Source organism: Leptinotarsa decemlineata, unplaced genomic scaffold (assembly GCF_025532065.1).
Source record: "Leptinotarsa decemlineata unplaced genomic scaffold, Ldec_3_MD MMD2_tig00026314_RagTag_RagTag, whole genome shotgun sequence".
Lineage (NCBI taxonomy): Eukaryota > Metazoa > Arthropoda > Insecta > Coleoptera > Chrysomelidae > Leptinotarsa > Leptinotarsa decemlineata.
The window spans coordinates 15,816,305-15,841,036 of NW_027412684.1; the positions used below are offsets into that span (position 1 = coordinate 15,816,305).

General features: G+C 35.4%; 2 protein-coding genes across 3 annotated transcripts in view; one reads left to right on the forward strand and one right to left on the reverse strand.

The window, feature by feature from the left end:
* Ey (eyeless) overlaps window positions 1-24,732 on the forward strand; it is a 124,941-nt gene that overhangs the window by 69,125 nt on the left and 31,084 nt on the right. The gene's annotated exons all lie outside the window — the stretch shown is intronic.
* On the reverse strand, window positions 13,891-16,799 carry LOC111502535 (uncharacterized). 2 transcript variants are annotated; one of them, XM_074181697.1, is made up of 4 exons: window positions 16,488-16,588; window positions 16,128-16,293; window positions 15,939-16,060; window positions 13,891-14,653 (listed from the first exon to the last, which is right to left on the reverse strand). In XM_074181697.1, exons 1-4 carry the CDS (start codon window positions 16,545-16,547, stop codon window positions 14,258-14,260), a joined length of 744 nt encoding a protein of 247 aa, XP_074037798.1. In that variant the 5' UTR covers window positions 16,548-16,588; the 3' UTR covers window positions 13,891-14,257. The 2 variants fall into 2 exon arrangements, with proteins under 2 accessions (XP_074037798.1, XP_023012403.2); XM_023156635.2 differs by lacking the exon at window positions 16,488-16,588 and adding an exon at window positions 16,645-16,799 and having other exon boundaries at window positions 13,896-14,653.

Sequence of the window (24,732 nt, forward strand, 5' to 3'; positions counted from 1 at the left end):
GAATGGAAATCAAAAGAACTGGCAAGAGCACAAAATCTGATATAGATATCACCTTGAAACACTTCATCCGCTGACAGTTCCCAAAGAAGATATAATCTTTGCTGACTTACATTAGGTATCTATAGAAAATACCACATACAAGTTAGGACCCTGAGAAACCCTAAGAACTTCATTTTTAACTTGTAGAAGAATTATATATAAAAATATGTATTTTATCCCGTATTCATACAAAAAAGATTCCCAATGGACTACGCTGCTCCAGAACATTCTACAACATTCGAGACTGTTCTGGAATGTTCCATAATGTTCTGGGATGCTCTAGGAAGTTTCTGAACTTTCCAGAACATCCTAAAACATTCCAGAATGTTGCGATATGTTCTAAAGTGTTGAACAATTCTTTCGGACCTCTCTCAAATACTCTGGAAGATTCTAGAAATTTTCTGGAGGGCGAGACTTCTAGCCCTTTTATCTAGCACTTCAGATTAAAATCCAAACCTTCTGTTTGACATACCTACTTTGGTGTATCAATAATATCACTCGTTTTCTGCAAGACTTGGACGTGGTTCACAGAACAAATAATAATTTAAGCAAATTTATTGAAAACAATAAAATAAAACTTCAGTATCGTTTAAATTGAGAGTGGAACAGTTGACTTATGATTTTTGTTCAAAAATTGTATTGGGAGAGAGAACTGGAAGAACTGTATCCATAACAATAAACGAACACAGTCGTTTTTTGAATGAGATCAATTCAACATTTGCAAATCATCTTTTGAGAAAGGCATGAGGTCATTCATGATTACGATGCGGCGTATTATTGCATTTGGAACAAAAAAATTCAAAACTCCAGTCTGAATGCTCAAAAATCAATGACTCTACAAATTTGTAATGAAAACTGAATAGCCGAATAAAATTGACTGATTTCCCTGTTTTCTTATGTTAGAATTTGTAATTAAATTACACCTAAACTCAGGTAAAACCATCAAACATTCAAAAATATAGTAAATTATATTATTAACTTATATCATTCAAATTATTGATTTTATTGAGATAAAACACTAATTAGGTAGAACATAGTTAGTGGTATGAACGAGTAAGTAATATAGTAAGTTTTATTATAAAGTTATATCATTCAAATTATTGTTTTAATTGACATAAAACACTAATTAGGTAGAATTTAGTTAGTATGAACGAGTGGAATAAGTTTACTTATGATTCTGTATTGGAAGAACTGTATCCAGAAGAATAAACGAACACAGTAGTTTTTTTGAATCAGATCAATTCAATATTTGTAAATCTAAAGAAATTAACTTCAACGGGCACACTCGCAGACCGGTTTCGGGCTCATTAGCCACTCGTCAGTGCAAGATAGTGGCCATCATCGACCTAAAGTCAATGATATTCCATAATTGGAAGTAGAAATTCTTTCAGAGTATTTCTTTCGGAGTGTGCCCGTTCCAAAATTGAGGGTCGACCCTTTCAGTTGTATTGCCAACTGCATATGCAGAAAATTTTCTGTGGAGATTCCTGCACTGACGCCTATCACATATAATCCAACGTCCTTCGTGGTATTAGCCAGGGGAGTAGTTGTTTTCTGATAGGCGTCAGTCCATTCAACCTACTGTGTAGGTATATCGAGACTGGCTTGAACGTTTAAAGTTCATTTCTTTATATTTGTTTACAGTCAGTATTCAAGCATAGTCCGCTGACTAATAAGAAAGTCAACATTTGTAAACCATCTTTTGAGAGTGGGGTGGTAGAATTTAGTTAGTATAAACACGCTTGAAGAAGCTTTTGCATAGTGGAACAGGTGTTGCGGTTTTGTAAACTGTTCTGTGAAAACCTCACATTGAACTTTTACTTGAATACCTCATGGATTTTCATCAGATATCTGTTATTTCATAATGTTGCAATTCACTAATAATTATATAAAGATGAAATTGTTTTTTTTAATAATACACCGGAAGATATTTGTCACTCATGACTAGTGCGGATTCAAGATCCGGACCTGTAACAAATGTGTTTCGAGAGTTTGGAGAAACGTCTATTTCAGCTTTCCTCTTCTCGCAAAACACCTCTTATTATGTTATTTAGTGGAGATATCTTGGCAGGAGGCCGTCAGTGCAAGAAAGCCCGGAGGAGGTTCGTAAGTGGATTATTCCGAGAAGGGTTACAGAGCGGAGCTCGAAGGTGTGAAGTATTCATTTGCGGGTGGAAATGTTGATTTGGTGATTCGGATGGAAAGCAAACACGAATGAGCATCCAGGCAAGGTCGGGTCGTGATTGTTGGATTAGCTTAACAAGACCTAGTATGATTAGAGGTTATAGTGGGCTTTACTTTGTAAATTATTGATATTTTTGTCATCTAATTGTTGAACAGAGTAAGGTATAGTTACATGAACGAAAGATATTGTACTGTTCCCAAAAACAATATTTTTCTCATCAGCCTCCATATTGAGTGATTGGAATGTACCGAAACATCAGATATTGAAAAAAAATAACAAATATAACATATAAACTCGATATTCGGCAACTTGCAGATATCTACCATCAACAATTCGTTCTAACTTGTTGCGAGCATTTGAAATTTGACACTCACTTTTCTCGAAACAATTGTAATATCTAATATTATTAATTTTCCTCGTTACCCAAAGTTATGATATCGTCCTATGTCAATCTCGAATTATACCTCAAAAACAGGGTGGAAATAACATATCTCCGTATCGCGTTTTATCCTGAAGTATATCCAAAAAAATCCTGAGGAAGCCACTCTGTAAGTTTCACTTGAGACGTCCTACAATAGTGAACTGTGGAAATCAGCATCATCACTGATTTCATCTTCGGGATGTGGTGGAGATCAGTAATCCAGCAAGCCCTGCCCTAGGAAGGATTCATAACCTCTCAATTTCAATTCATCGGAAAATCATTAGTCGATGAAAACTCAATATTTTCGATTAATTTCTTCGCTCGATTGAAGGGAGATGGATCAAAATCACCTTCCGGTTATGGTGTTTCCAGTCGCAGACCCAGGGCAGAGATATCTGCCCTGGACAAGTTGCTGACTCCCTTGCAAAGGGAGTCAGCAACCCGTCATAGGACCTGTCATAGGCATCGCTTTAGGCTTTGCCAAACAAAGATTGAAAACCTGGATGGCAACAGGATTTATGGACTTCTGGTAGAATCTTCCAGAATTGGCTCTCTCCAAGAGCCCGTACTCACCATCTGACCTGAAAAACCACTGACCATACAAACTAATCGGCTTCGTTACGAAGATGAGTTTATTTGGTCGAGTGTGAATCGGTGTGAGCCACAATAAACCCTTGCTAGTTGCGGTGGAGGGTCGAATAGACCTACTCAATTTGGACCTAACCTAATCTAGCTCTAATGAGAATCCATCCTTTTGTTTGTACTTATTTGCATCAATTGAGATGTATAAAGCATATTCAAGCTTTCAAGAAATGGTATTGATATGTATATTTTACGAAATCAAAATATGATAGCGCTTTTTGAGGAGAAACTGTATGTTCAGTGTTTTTGAGGACTAATACCAATAGGATTTCATTCCGAACATTTATTCCTGAACTGCTCACTTGTTTGTCCTATTTTATTCTGAAATTATTTTTGAACGTTTCTCGTGTTATCTTCGAGTATTTTCTTCTATTCCATTTTCATTGTCATTGTTTGGAAATATTTTGAACATTCCATTGTAGGAGATCTAATCTTACTACATACATACTACTTTTTAAGTACAATTTGGAACTTTCTGTGACTTGCAAAGTGTATTGGATGATAAAGAGAATTTATATTTTGCTTCAAACAAAAATCTGTTTGCCAGTGTTATAATTAAATACTCATAGGGTCGTGAAGATTTATTTATTACTAGAAATGTTGGTTACATTCAGTCATAACTATTCAAAATGATTTTTATTTGTTTTTATGTTTAATTATTTTCATTTGAAATTCCTCAAAGTCAACTTCTTCGCATAATATGAGATCATTTTCAATGAATAATAATTCAGAAGAATATGAATTTGATAATTTATTGGAAAATTCATCACTTGTCTCGACAGTATAAAATATTTTGAATTAACAACTTCATTTGAATTGAAGGGGTTATATTTTAAGGAGTGATTAATTTTTTGGGAGAGAAAGTTTTTGGTTTTCCACCACTCCATCTTGATACAAAAAATTAAATGAAAGGAATTTATTTCATCTAAATATAAAATTGTTGGGAAAGAAAGTTTTCGCCTTTCTACTACTCCATCTTGATACAAAAAAGGGGATGAGGGAATCTTCCAAAGAAAGGAAGGAAGTAATCGATTTCAAAATAAGTAACTCTATACATTGATGTGTAGATCATGCAAAGAAGTAACTTTCAGACACATATACACACATATATACACATTGAATTACACGAAAGAAAAAAATTCTTTCGAAACAAATACTTCTATATGAACACGGAATTATACAGAAGATACTTTTCTCTACTCAGTTTGTATTTCAAACATTCGTTGTGGAATGAAAATCAGATATCATTCACATGAGTTCTACTTTGAATGAATGGTAATAAATTGCACTTACATGGAACACTGTCACCCTCACTGGTATACACCGATGTTTCGCCCTAAGACACTTGCCCCACTTGTATAGAGTTACTTATTTTCAAATTGAATACTTCCTTCCTTTCTTTGGAAGATTCCCTCATTCCCTTTTTTTTGTATCAAGATGGAGTAGTAGAAAGGCGAAAACTTTGTTTCCCAACAATTTTATATTTAGATGAAATGAATTCCTTTTATTTAATTTTCAGTTCAGATTATAAACCAAATGTGATCACTGTAAGTTCTCTTTCCCTGTTGGACTATTTCTGACCTCTTCACTAAGTAAACTTTCTGAAATTATTTTCAAATGAAATTCCACTTTCAAATGAAAAATTGATATTATATTATTTGCATTATATTTGAAAAAAATTACTTGTTTACATTTTATTTCTCTCGAATTATTTCTTGACCGTTTTTGTCCATACATAAACTTCGATACACTATTTTTTAGAAACTCGTGCAATGCAAATTATATAGTTATCACCCAAGCCAGAAAAATCATTGTGTTGCTTCATTTCATGACTTGAATTTTCTTAAAATAACCTCCTACATCGTTTTCAACGGTGAACGATTCGAGGAATTTATCCCCTCAAGGGAACCCGATTATACTCCTTTCTGTCGAATTTACAGCAAGCTGGAATACCGCAGAATTCCTCAAATTTAATATCTGCTCTTTGGTTTCCTCTCTCACCCACCTCCTGTCGTTATCTCTTTCATGATTCACTTTCGGAGCTATTTCGTAATTAATTCAACAATAATATTCATTCAATGTCGACCGCGTTCAGAAGGAACCGCAAAAATTATTGTGGAGGTTTTATGTAAAGTGAGTAGTTGACAATTTCAATGTTATTCAAGTAAATGCAAGTTTATTTGAGGTAAGTAACATTTTTAATAATAGCAGGTTGAAATCTCGAGAAAAAAATGATACATAACAAAAAAAGAGTGTGGCTTTTCTACGGTTTCTATGTTTTCAGGACTGAATTTATTGAAGCTGTGGCTTCTTAATCTTGGAATACGTTTTCTCACACAAGTAAGTAGTACCAAACAGAAAACAACCCACGAGCAAATTTATGCAAATTATCAAATTGTTCCAGTGGAAGACTCTTATAAAATTCCAACAAAGATGAATTTTGATATTTGTTCTTAAGCATATCACTGCACCGTAAATCAATAATTTCCATTTGGACTTCCGAAGCCAGGGTTTCAATGTCAGAATCAAAAGGATTTCGAAAAAGCTTAATTTCATTCGCAATGACATCAAAATCTGAAAAACGAGTATCAAAATTTATCTTCAAAACACTCAAAGTTTCGATTGCAAAATTGACAGGAAATTCAGTCTCTGTAGCATGGCTGAATACTTCACATGTTTCAAAATGTGTGAAACATTTTTTACATAATTGCGATTGAAATAGTATTATTTTCTGCCTGAAGGATTTGATATTGGTGTATAAATCAGGGAGAAGCTGATTTTCTCCTTGCAATCTCAAATTCAGTTCGTTCATATGATTTGTCAAATCGACATAGAAGGCTAACTTCCACATCCATTCACTATTTTCTAAATCGGCAAAAGGGCGCTGCTTCTCATTTAAACAAATTTCGATCTCTGCTCGAAGTTCAAAAAAGCACTTGAGGACTTTTCCGCAACTAAGCCAGCGTACGGCAGTATGATATGGTAAATCATTTTCTCCAATCTGTTGAATAAACTCGCGGAATTGTCGGTGATTTAGCCCAGTGGATCTGATGAAATTAACAACTGATATGACTGGTTTCAGAACTTCAGACATATCCAAACATTTTCTGCACAAGGACTGTTGATGAATGATACAATGTAAGACACATGGTTTTGAACCACCATCATTTTCTACAGCCTTTGACACAAGTGCAACCACTCCTTTATTTTTACCATACATATTTTTGCCTCCATCAGTTGTTATAGATTTCAAATTTCTCCATCGAAGGTTCAAAATACTGAAAGTTCCATTTTTCTTGGATCGTTCTGCATTCACTGTCAATTTTTCGCTTCTTTTCCATACTAACAAATCACACATAAAAACAATAAGTCAAATCAAAATACTTTTATTGAAGGGTGTTACTTTATTTCACAATAGACAGTTTCGCTTCCTTCGCCTTTCCTACGCAGACTAACTCGCAGTTGCGCCGCTAGCCTTTTTATATGCAATTATTACTGCCATCTCGAGGTGATCGGAATACACTAGCTAGAACGAGAACTTTCTCGAACCAACGAGGTAATTCCCAATATTTAATTACGCCTAATGCCACCTAGCGGGTAGCTGAAAAATATAGTACATAGTACCACTACTCGCCACTTGATGTCGTTAAGTGTCACAATACACAATAATAATTGAAATGCAAAGAAAGCGTAAGTTTGCTTAGGTCATGCACTTTGCGACTATCCTAGTCTAGAAATATAGTTAAGGGCAGAAATTGGACCTTGGAACAAACTGAAAAAATCATTATGGCCCGAAGGCTTCAAAGTTTGGAGACCCCTGCTCTAGAGTATCTAGATGTTGAGTAATTGAGGAACGAGATACAATTTGTGAATCTGTTTTCAACTATTTCTAAACGTAGTTTGTGAAGGCTATAGTAGGTTTTATATAGCTCTAAGCGAAACTAAACCTACTGCTTATGTAGATGAAGTAAATTGGCCTTACTCTTTATGTCTTCAATTTTATTTACTCTGACGATATTTGGCTCTACACAAATTATAGGTGAAATCGATTGAATATTGGGAAAGTTAATACCGAGAATATTGTTTCAGGGATAATCTGTTTTGAGAGTCAAGTCTGGTATCTTTGATGAATATATTCTAAACAGGATTTTTGCGGAATTCCTGATGTGACAGTAAATTATTTTGTTTTTTAAACCAATTATAGTGACAAGGTGAGATATGTCATGAATGTATAAAGCAAACAATCGTTGTAGACTACCATGTTCATAAGTATCAGAAGTTTTAACAAGATAATATTATGATCAATCTTACTGGGACCGGTATAGATGAAGTTTATTATTGAGTGTCCATAGAATCAGAATCGAACGTTATCAAACATTTTAATAACGTTGTGGATGGGGTTGATTGTGGATTGGGATAAAACCTCGGCATGCTTGACTTGACAAGAAGAAAGCAAGTGGTGTACACAATTAGACGAAAGAGATATAGGTTGGTCTAATATCTTTCAATTTTTTTTTCTTTATCTAACGTCTGACAACTCAAATAACAAATTTGGCACATATGGTTAAGTATGTTGTACTAGCAACGATGGTAGTCAAGAACGAATTTTATCAGTGGAAACAATCCATCAGAATATTTTTACTGAATTTTAGAACTCGCCCCAGATGATGGATATTGAAATATCGGTTGTTATAACAACATGTTTTATGCTCGTGTAAACATGACTAATTTTAAAAAATAACTCGCTGGTCTGAAGATCAGCAAAAAATTGATCGTGTATAAGAGTATAAGGCTCTCTCTGGTATCTGTAGAGTAGGGCCATATGTGACCCATTGTACATCCTCCCGAGGAGTTGTCTTCCTAGGTCATCGTCCATCGTGTGAATAGATCACTAGGAGACATATCCTTTATATTGGCAGGTGTAGGCCAAGACTCGCCGAACACACACTCTCTTTGGCAACCTTGAGGTGTCTCACGGCGGCCTCCGCGAAGGTTTCAGAAGGTGCTGCGATATTACTGTCGTTACGCGGCTTCTTCAACATTCTTGGGGTTCCCTTCTTGGAGGTGCACACAAGTGAGGGAGCTTTCCTGCAGGGCAGCCGTTTCCCTGCCTTTATTTAAGGCAGAGCTCTTGGCACCCGCCGCAGGAAGTGACTTTCCTGTTGTAGGTAATCTGCTATGTCCAGCCTCATTTCAAGCGGTAGATTGGGGTGGAGATTTCTGTTCATTCCCAGCCACCGCTGTTCATTCCCAGCCTCGGGATTGGTTTTTGTGTTTGTTGTTTCTGTTTTTGTGTTGTTTCCTATATGTGTGTTCCCACGAGTAGCAAGGGAAGAGTTGGTCACCTCTGGCAGAACCCCGCATTACCAGAGGTAGGCTGATTACAATGGGGTTTCGCGCAGTTCCCCAAGGGAATCATTCGTGACCGCATATCACCCTGCGGCCATTCAGCTGTCGACCCGATTCCTTACTCTTTAGCTTGGGTAGGATGGTCCACGGTGGCATGTTTAGCAAAGGCTTTTGGAGGGTTTTAGTTCCCCTCACCCTACTTATTTCTGCCACTGACCAGGGGTCAGGCGACCCCGTCTGTAAGGCCTCATTGGCTTCCCAGACAGGGCCTCCAGTCCCCTGGCCGTTCCTCTATCCCCCACCTGGGGACGCGCCCGATAGGTAGCCCCACCCACGGGGTATATATATAAGTCTCTGAAAAAGCTAACTAAATATTCACAGTTTACTTATTGCTCTGTGAAGAGTTGCAACATTTTCTTGGTCTTCTTCAAAATATGCGTCAAACGATCTACAAACCTTGAAGTTTTTTTAGGAATTTCAATGAAATCTCTTGGATCCTTCAATACAACTTTATAATTCCAGCCAAGGTCAAGTACGATCTTTGAGAAACTCACTCACTGCAAGTATACAAAGTATAGTAGGGTATAATTAAGTGAATGAGAAACACTGGGTACGTTTATGAACCCAGCTCTGAAGTTTCACGAACGTTTACTAGATCAAATTGTGCACGAACGCTGATGATCAAAAATGTTATAACTTCCAAATGAATTGATCAAATGACGGTATTTATTGACCACATAATAACCGCAATTTACGGATGATTCGCAACAATATGCTCATCTCCAGCAACCAATGAAATCGTTAAAATTCCCCACGGACAACCCACCGTTTCCGCGGCATGAAATCACTGAAATATTCATGACTAAAAATGAAACGGCGGTAATTGCGATGCCAAAAAAAATAGCGGAAATTAAACGTGAGCATTATAACATCAGCGCAATGGCACAACAAAGCATAGCTTCGTTCGAACGGACGCATCGAATGAAATTTTAATTAATGCGTAATAATTTGATTAAAGCCGTTTGCGGCCGAAATTGAATCGTTGCCGGACGTTGTTCGAAACGTAACCAATTAGCGCGTGTCCTGCGGCCCGTTCGCATTTTTAACGAATGTGTCACTTGCAGCCCAGACCTGATACACTGTAACAAAGTGGCGCCCGGGCCGGATCAGGATTACCGCAAACCTCTCTCCGGCTTTTGATGCGAAACGGGCGCGGATTGCGGCGGTAAACAGCGGTAATTCGCGGGGAACGGGGGCCACAGTGGTGGGTATAAGAGGGGGCCATGGTACTTCTTCGGCGACTCAGCGGGGACTCCATGCAAAAATATGTATTCTCGGAACATTCCAAAATATTTTGAATTGAAAAGATGATTATTTAAGAAGCTTTTTGCTTTCTAGTTTTTCATCATTTAACGAACAATGTGAGAAACTTTCGAAGAAAATAACTGCGATAAAAACTCTTTATGAAGATATTCAGATTATACACAGATCGACGATTTGTTAATTGTATTTCTTTTCTTTCTTACCTTCCTTGGAAATTTCTTCAAAAGTTTGTTCAATGATGGAGAATTAGAACGCCAGAAAGATTTTTTTCTTCCAAAAACTAATATACCTACCAGCCATAGGACTATGGCTGGTATTGATTTCACTAATCGTGTGAATGTAAGATGTATCATTCGTAATATGAGTAGAGTTGTCTCTTCCAGTGATATAAAACAGTGATAGCATGAAAAAATATGGTGCTAGTGAGGTGAAAACAAAATGTTTTGAATTGAAGGGGTTATATTTTTTAGGAGTGATTAATTTTTTTGGGAAAGAAAGTTTTTGGCTTTCTACTACTCCATCTGATATAAAAAAGTGATGAGAGAATCTTCCAAAGAAAGGAAGGAAGTAATCAATTTGAAACTCTATACATGAATGTGTAGATCATGCAAAGAAGTAACTTTCAGACACAAACTGAAAGAAAGTCCTCCTGAAACAGCTACTTTCATATAAACATTGAATTACACGAAAGAAAATAATTCTTTCGAAACAAATACTTCTATATGAACACTGAATTATACAGAAGATACTTTTCTCTACTCGGTTTGTATTTCAAACATTTGTTGTGGAATAAGAATCAGATACCATTCACATGAGTTCTACTTTGAATGAATGGTAATAAATTGTACTCACATAGAACACTGTCACCCTCACTGGTATACACCGATGTTTCGCCTTAAGACACTTGCCCTAAGGCTCTTCAGTACCAAATTGGATAACATTATAGAAAATACACACAGTTCATTCATAAATTACGATTTTGGATGTCACGGAATAAGCTTGATCTACTTATGTCATCGATGACATCGTAATGACATTCATTCACCTATTTGATTTAATCCCAGCCAAGAGGAAACTTATTTGAATTGAAGGGGTTATATATTTAGGAGTTTCAAATTGATTACTTCCTTTCTTTCTTTGGAAGATTCTCTCATCCCTTTTTTTGTATCAGATGGAGTAGTAGAAAGCCAAAAACTTTCTTTCCCAAAATGTTTTGTACCAAAACTTTTAAAAATACAATTGGGAATGATATTGTTCCATGCTAGTGAAATTTTATATCAATAATCTTTCATATATTACGTTATGTAGCGTTGGTATGAATGATTTTGTTTCATATTCATAACAAATGTACAAACTGAATATAAAAAAGTGATTTTCGTGTGAATCAATGTTCCTGCAAGTAATTGTTTCGAAAGGGTTTTTCTTCCAGTTTGTATCTCATAGAAACGTCTATGTATGATCTACATATTTTCATAATGAATTTTTATTGTAGTTATTTTCTATTAAACTATCTTTGAAAGTTTCCCAGATCATTTGTTGAATGATTGGGCAGCAGAAATCCAAAAATCTTTTTTCCAAAAAATTCCAAAAGGAAATATGCAAAGAACATTAATATAGACCATGTTCAAACACATATCTTACATTCTTTGTTGTAACAATCAAGGTTCTAACATTCACTCTCTACCTTTATAAAATCCGTCCCTGACTACCATCGTTAATAACATCATTAACTTGAGTAACTGTTCGTTATTTTGGGTTGTGCACAGTCAAAAAATTTAAAGTCTTTTTCCTATAAAATAGAAAACTTTTGTGATAGCAAGAATATCTTCACGTCAACCCTATTCGTAGCGCCATGTAATTCGGTTGTCCCTGACATTTCTATTTCATTTTTTTAAATGATACCAAAATTGTCCAAATCGATGTGGACCTACAGTTTAATGTTCTCAGATGTGTTTTCATATGTTTAGCAGTTTTCAAGTAGCCATTTCTTGCATAGATTTTACTGCTGTGCTCAACCCAATTCTTTTCCCATCTAATTGCATCCATCACTAATCTTTTTGATAACATGTACCTGTATACAGGTACTCACTCTGGTTTCAGTAACATCTGTTATTAGAGATTCTCATTTGAGATGACCAATACGCTGGTTGTAATGGAAAGCGTATTTCTTTCACTTTTCACTACTATAAACCATGATTTCAGCCCATATTTCTGTGTACATTCAATTGGAATTTTCACACCAGCATATTTCAAGATGCGTATTTTTGTCATACTCCTGACCTCAAAAATATTTCCGGAAATAATTCAAACATGAGTAGTACTACAGATGAAAATTTCTGACTTGGAATGACTAGAAAATTCTATCAACCCTTGATGCAGTTGAATTTGAAACATCAGAAATAATCTCATCTATTTTCTTGATCGTGCCCCCATTGAGATTATTCTGGATCCGCCACTGGGCGGCCAGACCCTCTATATATATACTAACGACCAATTTGGTTCTTGATTTTCTTTGGCGTCTCTCTACTGTTTGATGTGTTATCGGAAAGATTAGGAAACGATCGGAATCCTCGAGCGATCTGTTTCAAGTATGAATAGTATTTCTTTGTTGAAGAGAGGCTTATCAAGTCCGTTGGGCATGCGAAGGATTTCTTCGAATGTTAATATGTGGTTTTTGATGAATTTTGAGGCTCAATTTGATGCTCAGGAGCCGCGCCTGAATATTTCATTTCTTTCAAGTCTTCGAAGAGCACTACAGCCGTATTGATTGTTGCGGTTCTTATCCCAAATTTTCCTGCCACCCCTCTGAACATGGAGTCCTTCCACCTAAGGCTTGCTTTGATTCCTTGAGAACAAGGAATCGAAACAAGCCTTAGGTGGAAACATATGTGGAAACTTAGGTGGCAACATATGCTTACAAAAACATATGAAACTCATATGTTTTTGTAAGTATATTCTGCTGTTTCTGTAATCCGACATAAGCTGTTTTTCATATAATATGACAGTGGTCTGTTGACCAGCGATCCTTCAAGAAGTTTCTCGAATATTTTCGAAGTAATTTACTCGATACTGACTCATTCCGAATCCTATCTGATTTTCCTATGACTTGGAATGAAGGTAGTCCTGATTAGTTTTCACGTTTTGGAAATGTATCTCAGAATCAAATCTGCTCTGGGGTTCCCACACAATATTGTAAACATAAATTTCTGTCTTTTTCGCAGTATTGCCGGTTAAAAGGAGTTTACAGCCCAGTCAATCTTCTCCCAATCAACTACTTTCTTTTCTACCAGACAATTCTTCCTAGATATATTTTCAATTCAACAGCTTAACAATTTAACAGCTTCATTATGAATCATGGTAAACCGAATGCTTAGTTTTTGAGCTCCTGTTTGAAGGGTACCAAAGGGCTGACCATGGATAGGATAAAAAAGGCGAAGGTAGCATTGATAGTAATAAAACGTACCTAAGGAACTATATAGTGATTGAAACGAGGCATAATGTATTGATTATGATCTATCCCGTCATAACATAATTATGCTTCATTTGTTTGGTGGTCAAAGATGAAACAAGCGACTATGAACAAACTAGAAATACTTTCAAAGACTGGTTTGTTTGGAAATCACGAAACAATGTAAACTACTCCAATAGCAACATTTCAGCTGATATTTCTAATACTGTGCTGGTGTTCAGTATATACGAGTTTATTACAGCAGTATCTAACATTGTTTCAGTAGATATAAAGGGATTTACTTATTGAGTTTTGTTTTTTGGTGAAGAATAACTTGGGTTCAATATGAGAAAATTGTATTTTTACTATATTTAATTGCTTCGCATGTTTTCTTTAACAGTACACTTGAAACATGACTATGACATAAACTCTCAGTTGACAAAATTATCTTTTATCAATATCTAATCGATCGTGACCTTTTGTAACACCAATTTTTACTGACTTTTGATTGAGAAGGTCAAATTCTTCACAGAAACATTAATATAAAAAAATTCAAAATATGTTTTAAATGCGGCACCAAGTTGTCCAAGACAGTCTAGTCTATCATAAACTTGAAGATGTTTCTCAATTAAAAGAAATATATATCTGTCATACATTTAATGTTCAGTTATTAACTATTAATACCTTTCAAAAACAATTATCATTAGTTTTTGTGTGAAATGAAATATACTTAATATAATTGTTTTTTCAAACCGATTACTCATGGCATAACTCAACAATTAATATACATATATCGATAATATTTACATGAATATTAAATCATCAAATGAATAATTACCAATGAAATTCATTATTGATAAATCTGGACGAATGACGAGCTATATGGCGAAACAACTGATGTCCTTGAGATAAAGGAAGCGTAATTATCTAAGGGAAACGCCTGAATCTGTTGGTACTGCACTGCCTGGGGATATTGTTCGACCAGCACTGGAGCAGGAGCAGCCTGAATTTTCGCCAGTGCTGGGACTGCTTGAACTGGTACCGGGGAAGGGTCGGCCACCTCGACGAGTTTCTCTGGGCGGTTAACAGTAACCAGGCTAGGGTTGATGGCTCTTAACGGAGAGCTGAAAATCACTTGTTGGGTCTGAGGAATTACCACATACACGGGATTGGGTTGGGCTGGTACAATCTCAGTTTTGGCAGACTGGATTTTCTCGCTGCGAGGGGCTTGCTTTATGTTTTCCGCCTGCAACGTGAAGAGTTCATTTCTGAGTTGAAAACAGAAATATGAGTGGAATTTTATTCAGTGCTGATATATAGTTTCAGCTATTATTTGGAGAAGGCAAATGAGAAATCTGAACAACGAAAAAAGCGGGAGCTGTGCAATTTAGCATCTTACCACTTCGGCAACCTTATTTATTCATTTATTTATGTATCCAACGTGTAAGTTCATAAAATGAGGCCCTATCAAAACAGTGCATATATGTAAGCTTAGGTATTAATAACACAAAACATAATTTATAGTCTACAGCACAAAATATTTTCCTAACAAAATTTACAAGCTCCATCTGCGCAAATAACCTAACATTTAATGAGCTCTGCATTTTGTTTATGTGACATTTGAAGGTTATTTTACTATCGAATGTGTAACTTCAAAATCTGTGATACCTATTGATCACTTTGATGCGGTAATATTGATTTTTATGAGTAAAGTCAACAAGATAATTATGTTATTTTATAACAGCAAGTTGTTTTTAATGAAATTATTCAACTAGAACTGGAAAATCTTAGTGTCACAAATACTTCGAACATTCAATCAATTATTGCAAATGATTAAGGTCGTTTGCGGAAAGATTGAATAGTGATGAGCCTATATCAAATCATTTTTTCCCAATTTCATTTGCTTTTGCAAGCAACTAAAAAATGATAGTTGACTATATTAAAAGCTTTGAGAAAGTATGGGTGTACATCGTCAATCTGGAGCTTTTATGATGTCATATTCATGATGTACGTGATATACGTTGGTTAAGGTGAATTTTTAGCGACAAAAACCATATTTTTCTTTGATTATAACAGTTTCCAAATCCCCGTGATAGCTTCTGACTCACTAAGAATTTACCTTTTTTGGCACTTTTATAAATTGGTTTTAACAAACTGTTTCCACGAAGAGAAGTCTATATCTATATCTATAGCTTAAGGTATTTAATGCTCTACTGGCTATTTGACGATTGCTATAATAGTATAATAGACTTATTATTTCTCTCATATCACCAAAGTTGAAGTGTGGAATTCAGTTAACTCTACTCTTGTCATAATCTATAGAATATTATTGAAAAATAAATTTACTATTTAATGAAGATGGAAAAAAATATTGCCAAGAGTCCCCCAAGGAAAAATCAGTTGAAATTTCCGGGATTATTCAACAACAGTTAAAATGAACAGAATTTCCCAAACTTGTTACCATATACTTTATGTATCGTTTAAATGAAATTTGTTGATATTTTCAAAGATCAACATCATTCAAATCTTACCTCAGATAGTTCAGTGGCTTGCTCAAATGCAGCTTCAGTTGTTGTTGCTGCTTCTGTTGTTGTCACTTCATTATCTGGGGGTCCATATTCCTGTTGAGGTGGACCGTATGCTGCAGGTGGAGCTGAAAAACAGACGAGTACAATTCGAATGTAGTTTCGGAAAAGGTTTATTTGGCGTTTGGAAATTACCTTGAGATTTCTGAAGTCGATCAGGTAAACGAAATGCAGGACCATTAGGTCTCCATCCACTTGGAGCGTAAGGGCTATTCGAAGAAGCTTGGTTTGATTGGTATCCTCCACTCTGCGGCTCTGTCGCTACAATAGACACCACGAAGAGGACAACTGCTACGAAGGACTATAAAATAACGCAATTTGATTATGACTCCTCCAAAATCTAGAATATAATAGTTATAATATCTATTTCTTTCCACTCCTCCATCTAGTGACTGAAAACTCCTAATCAAACTTTGACCCTATCTACCCTGAATCCATAAAACTAAAACTCCATAAAACTCCACTTTTCATAATACTCTGAAATATTCCACCTACATCAATCTTGTCGTACAACCCATCATTTTCACCTGCCACATACGAATCTTTTTTTGACATTGCCGCAACGAAGCAAGGATTCGTATGCCTTGTTGAACCTCATCACTATTAATTTATACCAGTCAGCAACTCACCGGTAGTAAGTTCATTAACATACCTTCATTTCTTCTGGGAGATTGTCAGCTGAAGATACCGAACAATTAACTGATGCTTATCAAAACTGTACCAGCGGTATTTATACGATAAACAATTGTTTGCCAGGGTTGGTTTTAGAAAAAGCGGACCGAAAATGTGATTTGAATTTTTTAATTTTTTGTATTAAGTGGTAAAATTTGCAAGAACATGGAATACTTATATGGACTTTACGAAGTTAGGGTATGGAAAGAGTATTCTGAAAATCAACCAAACTTCACGGTCAGACATAAAAATTGTTTTTGATGATAATATATTATCCACAACAAAAGCTTCGGATTTTTTTGTAGTGGCAAAAAATTCTATATCGTTAATTTCCGTATCTAGTAATGAAAGCAAGTGGGTACACGTCTCTTATACAGAATTGGAAAACTAAGAAACAGGATAACGTTCAAATTAGAAACAAAAGCTTAAAAGATAATTTTCTATATAGGGTGAGTTCATGAAGTCCTGTAGTGAATGAAAACAAGTTTTTGAAAGGTATACTTGAACTCTCTTTTTGAAAATGGGTGTGCTGAAATATGTGATATCAAATGGTAAATGGTTGTAGGGCTTGAAATCTAGTGAGTTTTCTTACATGCTAACCAAGTTAGCATCTCCAGGAGATGACAAAAATTAGTTTTAGTCATCTCCTGATGGATATATAGATCAATCTATTGTACCCACAAGGTACAGTACTGGGTCCTCTGCTTTTCAATTCATATCTAAATGAATTATTCAATTTGGACAGCGTTGGGAAAATAATTGGATACGCAGACGATACTGCGATATTCTATGAGGCAGACACTTGGCTTGATTTGAAAAAGAACGTAGAAACAGATTTCCACTTGCTCAAAAAATGGTTTGACCAAAGGCTCCTGACAATGAATCTGGAAAAAACTAATTTTCTTCCTTTTAGCTGCAATCTATCCAATGATTGTCTATTTGAATCTCTTGATGTCGGCGAACAAGGAAAAACAATAAAAATAGATTCCCTGAGAGAAATCAAATACTTGGGCATCTACATAGACAGAAACTTAAGGTGGGACTCACTGCAAACAATGCTTCACAACTTCCGTTCCTTGAAAAAATGTATGGACTTCTGACAGAATCTTCCAGGATTCTCACTCCAAGGCGTTTATTATCCCTTTGAAGTTTAATACCAAACAGTTGTTGGACAACAGTAGGGATGAACTACGATGTCTAACAGGCCTTCTTACAGGTAACTGTCATTTCAGTCATCATATGCAGAGACTCGTACTATCGGAAGACAGTGTGTGTCGCCTCTGTTTGAAAAATGATGAAACGGCAGAGCACATACTTTGTTCCTGCCCCGGTGACCTGATTTGGTCCATCTGACCTGAAAAACCACTCACCATACAAACTAATCGGCTTCGTTAAGAAGCTGGGTTTATTTGGTTGTGGTCGAGTGTGAATAGGTGTGAGCCACAATGAACCCTTGCGGGTTGCGGTGGACGGTCGAGTAGACCCTCCAAGAGACATATTATTGAATTGGAATATTTGAGAAGAAACATACAATGTAGATCTAAGAAGTTCACATACAGAGCTTTGGAATAAAAAGACTCGCCGTCAAGAATTCTGAAAATATTAGAAATATTAATAACAATATTCTAATGAGACAATCTTTTGAAACACCCAATAGTGCAACTTCGTTCTAATTATTATTGAATCCCGCGCCGGTCCTGCTTATTATACGTGAGACACAGGAGTCGACGTAGAATAAAAAAATATTTAGCCCGAATTTGATTGCCGAAGGTGCCTGGTTGATAAAATATGCGACAGGGATAACGTATTGTTGACACTGACCTGCTAACGTGATCGTGGTGTACGCGATTGAAAACGAATGTGTTTTTGTTGACACTGAAGAGTCACTCAACTGAATTTATAGGAAATATAAGTAGAAGACTCACAAGTACCAAATATAACATAACTTCCAACATGTCAAAGTATTACTTTTAGTAGAGCAAATAATCCAAAATGACTATCATATTGATGATAAGAACATCAAAAGAGTATCGGTTGTTAAGGACTTTGGAGTATTATTTGATTAAAAACTTTTGTTTCAGCTGTGAGCAATGGCTCCGGAAAACTAGGTTTTGTTCTTAGAAATATACAGAAATTGTCAATTCTCTCAACAAAAACATTATACACATCACTCATATATTCTTGTCTCCGATATCCAAATTCATAGTCATTATCTTGAGCATGTATAAAATGGGCTTACACCAGGGTACACATAATTATTCCTAGGTATTGTAGCACATTTCGAATTGACCGAAAATAACAATTTTAGTAAAACAAAAAACTGAAATTACAAGGAAATACGTATTTGATTTGAAATCCCTGATTTCAGATCAATTTATATTATATTAAACAATGGAAGTTCGAACTGATGAAATACACCACGAAACATTGTCAACTACCTTCAAACAATCGACCTGATTTGATTTTATCACAAGAAATTGCGAACTTTTCAGCATTCCCTATCACCTATCAAATGGTGTATCTATAACTGGTATGAGCTTATGTACTTTTAAAAAATCTCTTGGTGGAGTGGCTACTCTGTGATACCTTGTCATATGCTGGAAGAAATGCTAAATATATTCTCTAAACTCAAAAATAAATGTTCGTCTGGACCTGATGACTTACCTAACAATATAATAGAATAGGTAATTCAAAAATTATTTGGTGAAACCTATAACTCACTTAATAAATATGCCTGTTTCACTGGAAACAGACATATTTCCCGACGCTCTCGAAATAGCGAAAGTGATTCCACTCCATAAAAAGAAGGAAAAAAATATAATGAATAACTATAGACCCTTATCACTTACATCAGTTTTTTCCAAACTTTTTGAATATTGTATGCTAAAGAGGCTAAACTCATTCATTGCAAGGTTCAGAACTATCCCTGGAGAACAGCATTGATTCAGAAAATCTAAATCTACATCTACGGCAACCACATATACATATATACACATTCACAATGAATTAGAAAAAAAAGGGCCCTATAGGCATATATTGTGACTTAAGTAAAGCCTTTGATTGTGTTCCACACGATCGACTACTTGACAAGCTTTGGTCTTATGGTACCAGGGGATCTGCTCTTAGCTGGTTCGAATCTTTTCTCAAAAATAGATATCAGTATATACAAATATCTTGCAATGAGAATAGCGGTTGAAACACAATTCACCACTCTCATCTTGCACCTGTGGAAGTTGGAGTTCCTCAGGGAAGTGTTCTTGCTCCAGCTCTATTTTCAATCTACATAGCAGACATTGTAAAATACCTCTCACATTTTAAATTAACGTTAAACGCTGATGATCTCTCCATATTAGTATCACAAAAATCTCACGATCTCAATCAACAAGCTTGCAATGATCTCATGGTAAAAATCATTCTATGGTTCTCCATTGATAGTCTTTATATCAATGCTAGCAAGACACAGTTCATTATTTACCACACAAAACAGAGAACGGCTGAAAATATAGAGATTTATTTAGGGGAAATGACTCTAGAGAAGTGCCACACCATTAAATTTCTGGGTGTAACTATGAGAGATACACTTGATTGGGGATCTCACATAAGTGAAACAATAAAAAAATTCAATAGTGAGCTTTACCAGATCAGATGTCTTCAGAGAGTAATTAATATAAATGTTCTTAGAAATTATTATTTTGCGGAAATACAATCCCTACTATCATATGGAATTTTGTTATGGCGCATGTCATCTTCAGCACAAAAACTATTCCTAGTACAAAAAAAATGCATACGTGCAATGCTAAATAAAAATCAGAGAGAATCATGCAAACCTCTTTTTAAAAAATTGAATATACTCCCACTTTTCTGCATATACAGGGTGAACCATTTTTAATTGAAACACCCCCCTAAAATTTGAAGTTGTAAATCGATTTTAATAATTTTTTTTTAATGTCAACTACTGAAAGATCTACCTTGGGACAAAATTTGAAATGTTTATTAAAGTTTCAGGGCATACTACGATATTTTTTCTTAGTCGAAAATCGGGATTTTTCATTAGCGATTTTTTTTATTGAAGAAATCACTACGCCACTGGATTCAGAGTGCCTCTAAATAGGTGTGACCAAAATTTCATGAAAAAATATTCATTAATTACAAAGTTATGACAACTCAAAAATTCGAAAACTCACACAGCTAACAGTCACAATATATCATTCTTTTATGATTTCAACAATGAAGTGCCGCCAGATGAAAAAAAAAACAGCGTAAATATTTTTAATGAAAATAACGGAATTACATTCACACAATTCAACTAACAATGAAGCAAAAAATTTTAATAAACGTAACTAATAACTAATTATTGAAATGTTTCGATTCAGTGCAACAATTAATTCTAACTCATATTCTAGTAGCCTCTACTAATCCACCACGTATTTCGATACATGTGTCGTAGCGCTTACGAATGTTTCTGATTACGTTCCTTAGTTCTTGAGGGCTAATATCTGCACATACCTGTCGAATTCTTGCACAAAGTTCATTTCTATCTCTTGAGCGGTTTTTGTAAACCTTTTGTGTGAGAAGTCCCCAAAGAAAAAAGTCCAAAACTGTGAGGTCTGGAGATCTGGGTGGCCACTCTATAAAGGGACTACCACGGCCTATCCATCGGTTTGGGAAATGTTCGTTAAGCCATTACCTCACAGTTCTGGCATAATGAACTGAACACCCATCTAACTGGAAAATTGAATTTGATCGTTCATTGATTGGCAGCTCGTGAATAGCATCCCAAAACTCTGTGTTTAAAAATTCTAGAAACCTCTGCGCATTAAAGTTTTCCTCAGAAAAGAAAGGACCAATAATTCGTTCGTTCAATATCCCACTCCATACGTTGATTTTTTAGGAATACTGGCTTTTACAGTTTTTTACCCAATAGCGACAATTCTGTGATGACACTACTCCATTTGTAGTGAAAGTGGCTTCGTCGATATATAAAATATTCTTCAGGAAATTTCTATTGTTTAAATATTCTCTTGGGCCCAGAAACAATATTCCAGGCGTCTTGCTTCGTCGCCTTCTTGAAGTGTGTGTAAAAATTTTGGTTTGAAAGATTTAATATTCTTCGCCTTGAGACATCTCCGAATAGTTTCTCGTGGAATATTCAAATCTTAAGTGGCATTCCTTATACTGGCATTAGGATTATTTCCGAAATAATCTAAAATGATTTGATCATTCCTGTTTCGTCTTTGTACAGGATTACTTTTTAACATCATTTTTGATACTGCACCAGTTTCATTGAATATTTCATTTATTTTATTCACCGTACCTCAGCTAACACGAGGACGATTTGGATGTCTCTCATTAAATACTCTACAAACCTCTCTAGCACTTCTAACGTCATCTCCCGAAAGGCGTACAATTTCAATTTTCTCTCTTACGCTCAATCTTGCAGCCATGACACAAAATAATTCGAAGAACTGTAAGGTAAATATTGTTGACGATAGTACTCTTAAATCTTTCACAAGTGTCAAACTGTAATATCATTTCCATGGCAACTAAGATTTAAATTGAAATATTAGGTATTAGTTTTAGTTAATTTGCGTGAAAACTTGAATGTAATTCCGTTATTTTCATTAAAAATATTTACGCTATTTGTTTTTTTTTTCATCTGGCGGCACTTTATTATTGAAATCATAAAAAAAATATTCTCATGGCTATATCTGTTGATATAGGGTGTTTTTTGTGACTATTAGCTGTGTGAGTTTTCGAATTTTTGAGTTGTCATAATTGATTTTTTCAATAAAAAAATCGCTAATAAAAAATCCCGATTTTCGACTAAGAAAAAATATCGTAGTGTGCCCTGAAACTTTAATAAACATTTCAAATTTTGTCCCAAGGTAGACCTTTTAGTACTTGACATTTAAAAAAATTATTAAAATCGGTTTACAACTTCAAATTTTAGGGGGGTGTTTCCATTAAAAATGGGTCACACTGGAAGTGTTCTATTGACAAAAATTGATCAGGAGGTATCTTACTTCAGATTCAGAAAAACGCTGAAAACATACTTACTGGATAACTCGTATTATACTATGGACGAGTTCTTATAGCATTTAAAAGTACATGTATTGTTTGCCTAATCTATGTTCAAATGTCTTTTGACTTGATAAATTTGGATTACATACAAAGTATGTACTCCTCCTCCCATTAAGCAAGGTTTATCTATGAAGAAAAGAGGAACGGTTAAATACCCTAATCTCCCATCTGATCTTCGGCCTGTACGACACTCAGACAATTTGCCAGTCCCTTCTCCACCCCAAAACTATGAAATTTTAGAGGAAGGTGATGAAGACTGTTTAGAAGGAGCAACCCATCCTTCTACATCCTATGACCCTGATTTTGAGGTAAGCGATAGGTCTAGTGATCCGCACAGAATTAGTCAAGCAGAGTTGAGTGACCTTATAAGAGATCTTCGCTTGTCTAAGGAAAAGGCTGAGCTGTTAGGGTCAAGACTACAACAGTGGAATCTTCTAAAACATGATGTGAAAATATCTCAGTACAGACAGCGTCAAAAAGATTTGCTTCCTTTTTTTGAAAAAAAAGAAAACCTCGTAGTTTGTTCGGATGTTAATGGTTTGATGGACTGCTTGAATTTGGATCACACTCCATCTGAATGGAGACTGTTTATAGACTCTTCAAAACTAAGCTTAAAAGCTGTACTTCTGCATAATGGAAATCAGCTACCCTCTATTCCTGTAGGTCATGCAGTTCACATGAAGGAAACGTATATGAATATGAAAACACTTCTCCAATCAATCAAATATGAACAACACAAGTGGCACATCTGTGGTGATCTGAAAGTCATTGCTATACTCCTAGGAATGCAATTAGGGTTCACCAAGTACTGTTGTTTTTTGTGTCTGTGGGACAGTCGGGATAGAAAATCTCACTATAAAAAAATGAACTGGCCTACACGAGACCTAAACCCTAATGAGAAAAATGTAGTTTACGAGCCTCTTGTAGATCCTAAGGATGTTCTCCTTCCCCCATTACATATTAAGTTGGGACTAATGAAAAACTTTGTGAAGGCCATGAACCAGGAAGGACAAGCTTTTAAGTACTTGAGAGCAAAGTTTCCCAGGTTGAGTGATGCTAAAGTCAAGGAAGGCATCTTTATTGGGCCTCAAATCCGTGAAATCGTAAATGATCCTGCTTTTGACATGATTTTAACAGGAAATGAAAAAAGAGCCTGGGAAGCCTTTAAGGGGGTTGTACATGGGTTTTTAGGTAACAAAAGAGATGATAACTTCACAGCATTGGTTAAAGAGCTTCTTCAAGCTTACCACCAACTTGGATGCAACATGTCCTTAAAAATTCATTTTCTTCACTCTCATCTTAATTTCTTCCCACAAAACTGTGGAGCTGTGAGTGACGAACATGGAGAAAGATTCCATCAAGACACTGCCTTAATGGAACAGAGATATCAGGGCCGTTGGAATGAAGCAATGCTTGCAGACTACTGCTGGTCTGTGTGTAGGGATGCTCCAGAAGTGTTTTATAAAAGACAAGCTAAACGACAGCGATCTTACAATGAATCGGATGGACTTAATTGAAATTTGGTGGTACAAACTTCTTTTATTTGTCAAAACACTAAGAATAATGTTTTTTTTTATTAATTTTGTACTTAAAATATTCTAAAAGAAACATAACAATATTGTTTTATGTACTTTCACTTTTCACGTATAGTATAACTACTCTTTAAGATTAAGTACTGTGTATCTCAAAAACCAGAGCTAATAAAAATTTTTCATTGTTATTTTCGTTTTTATCACCCCAAAATTAGTAGAAATTAACTAATTTATTGTAGGAAACATGATTTACCATTTTTTGCTAGTTTCGGAACTTGAAGAAAGCTATGCGTGGATACATTGAATGATACATTCTTATCAGGCTGGCACAGTAAACAATATATTATTTTGAATATAATATCACGCAAAAAAAAACTAGAATCAAATTCAACAATGGGCTTTTCTCAGAAAAATGAGGTCATTCCAAGAATTTCTAGTTTTACCTTAAAAATTTA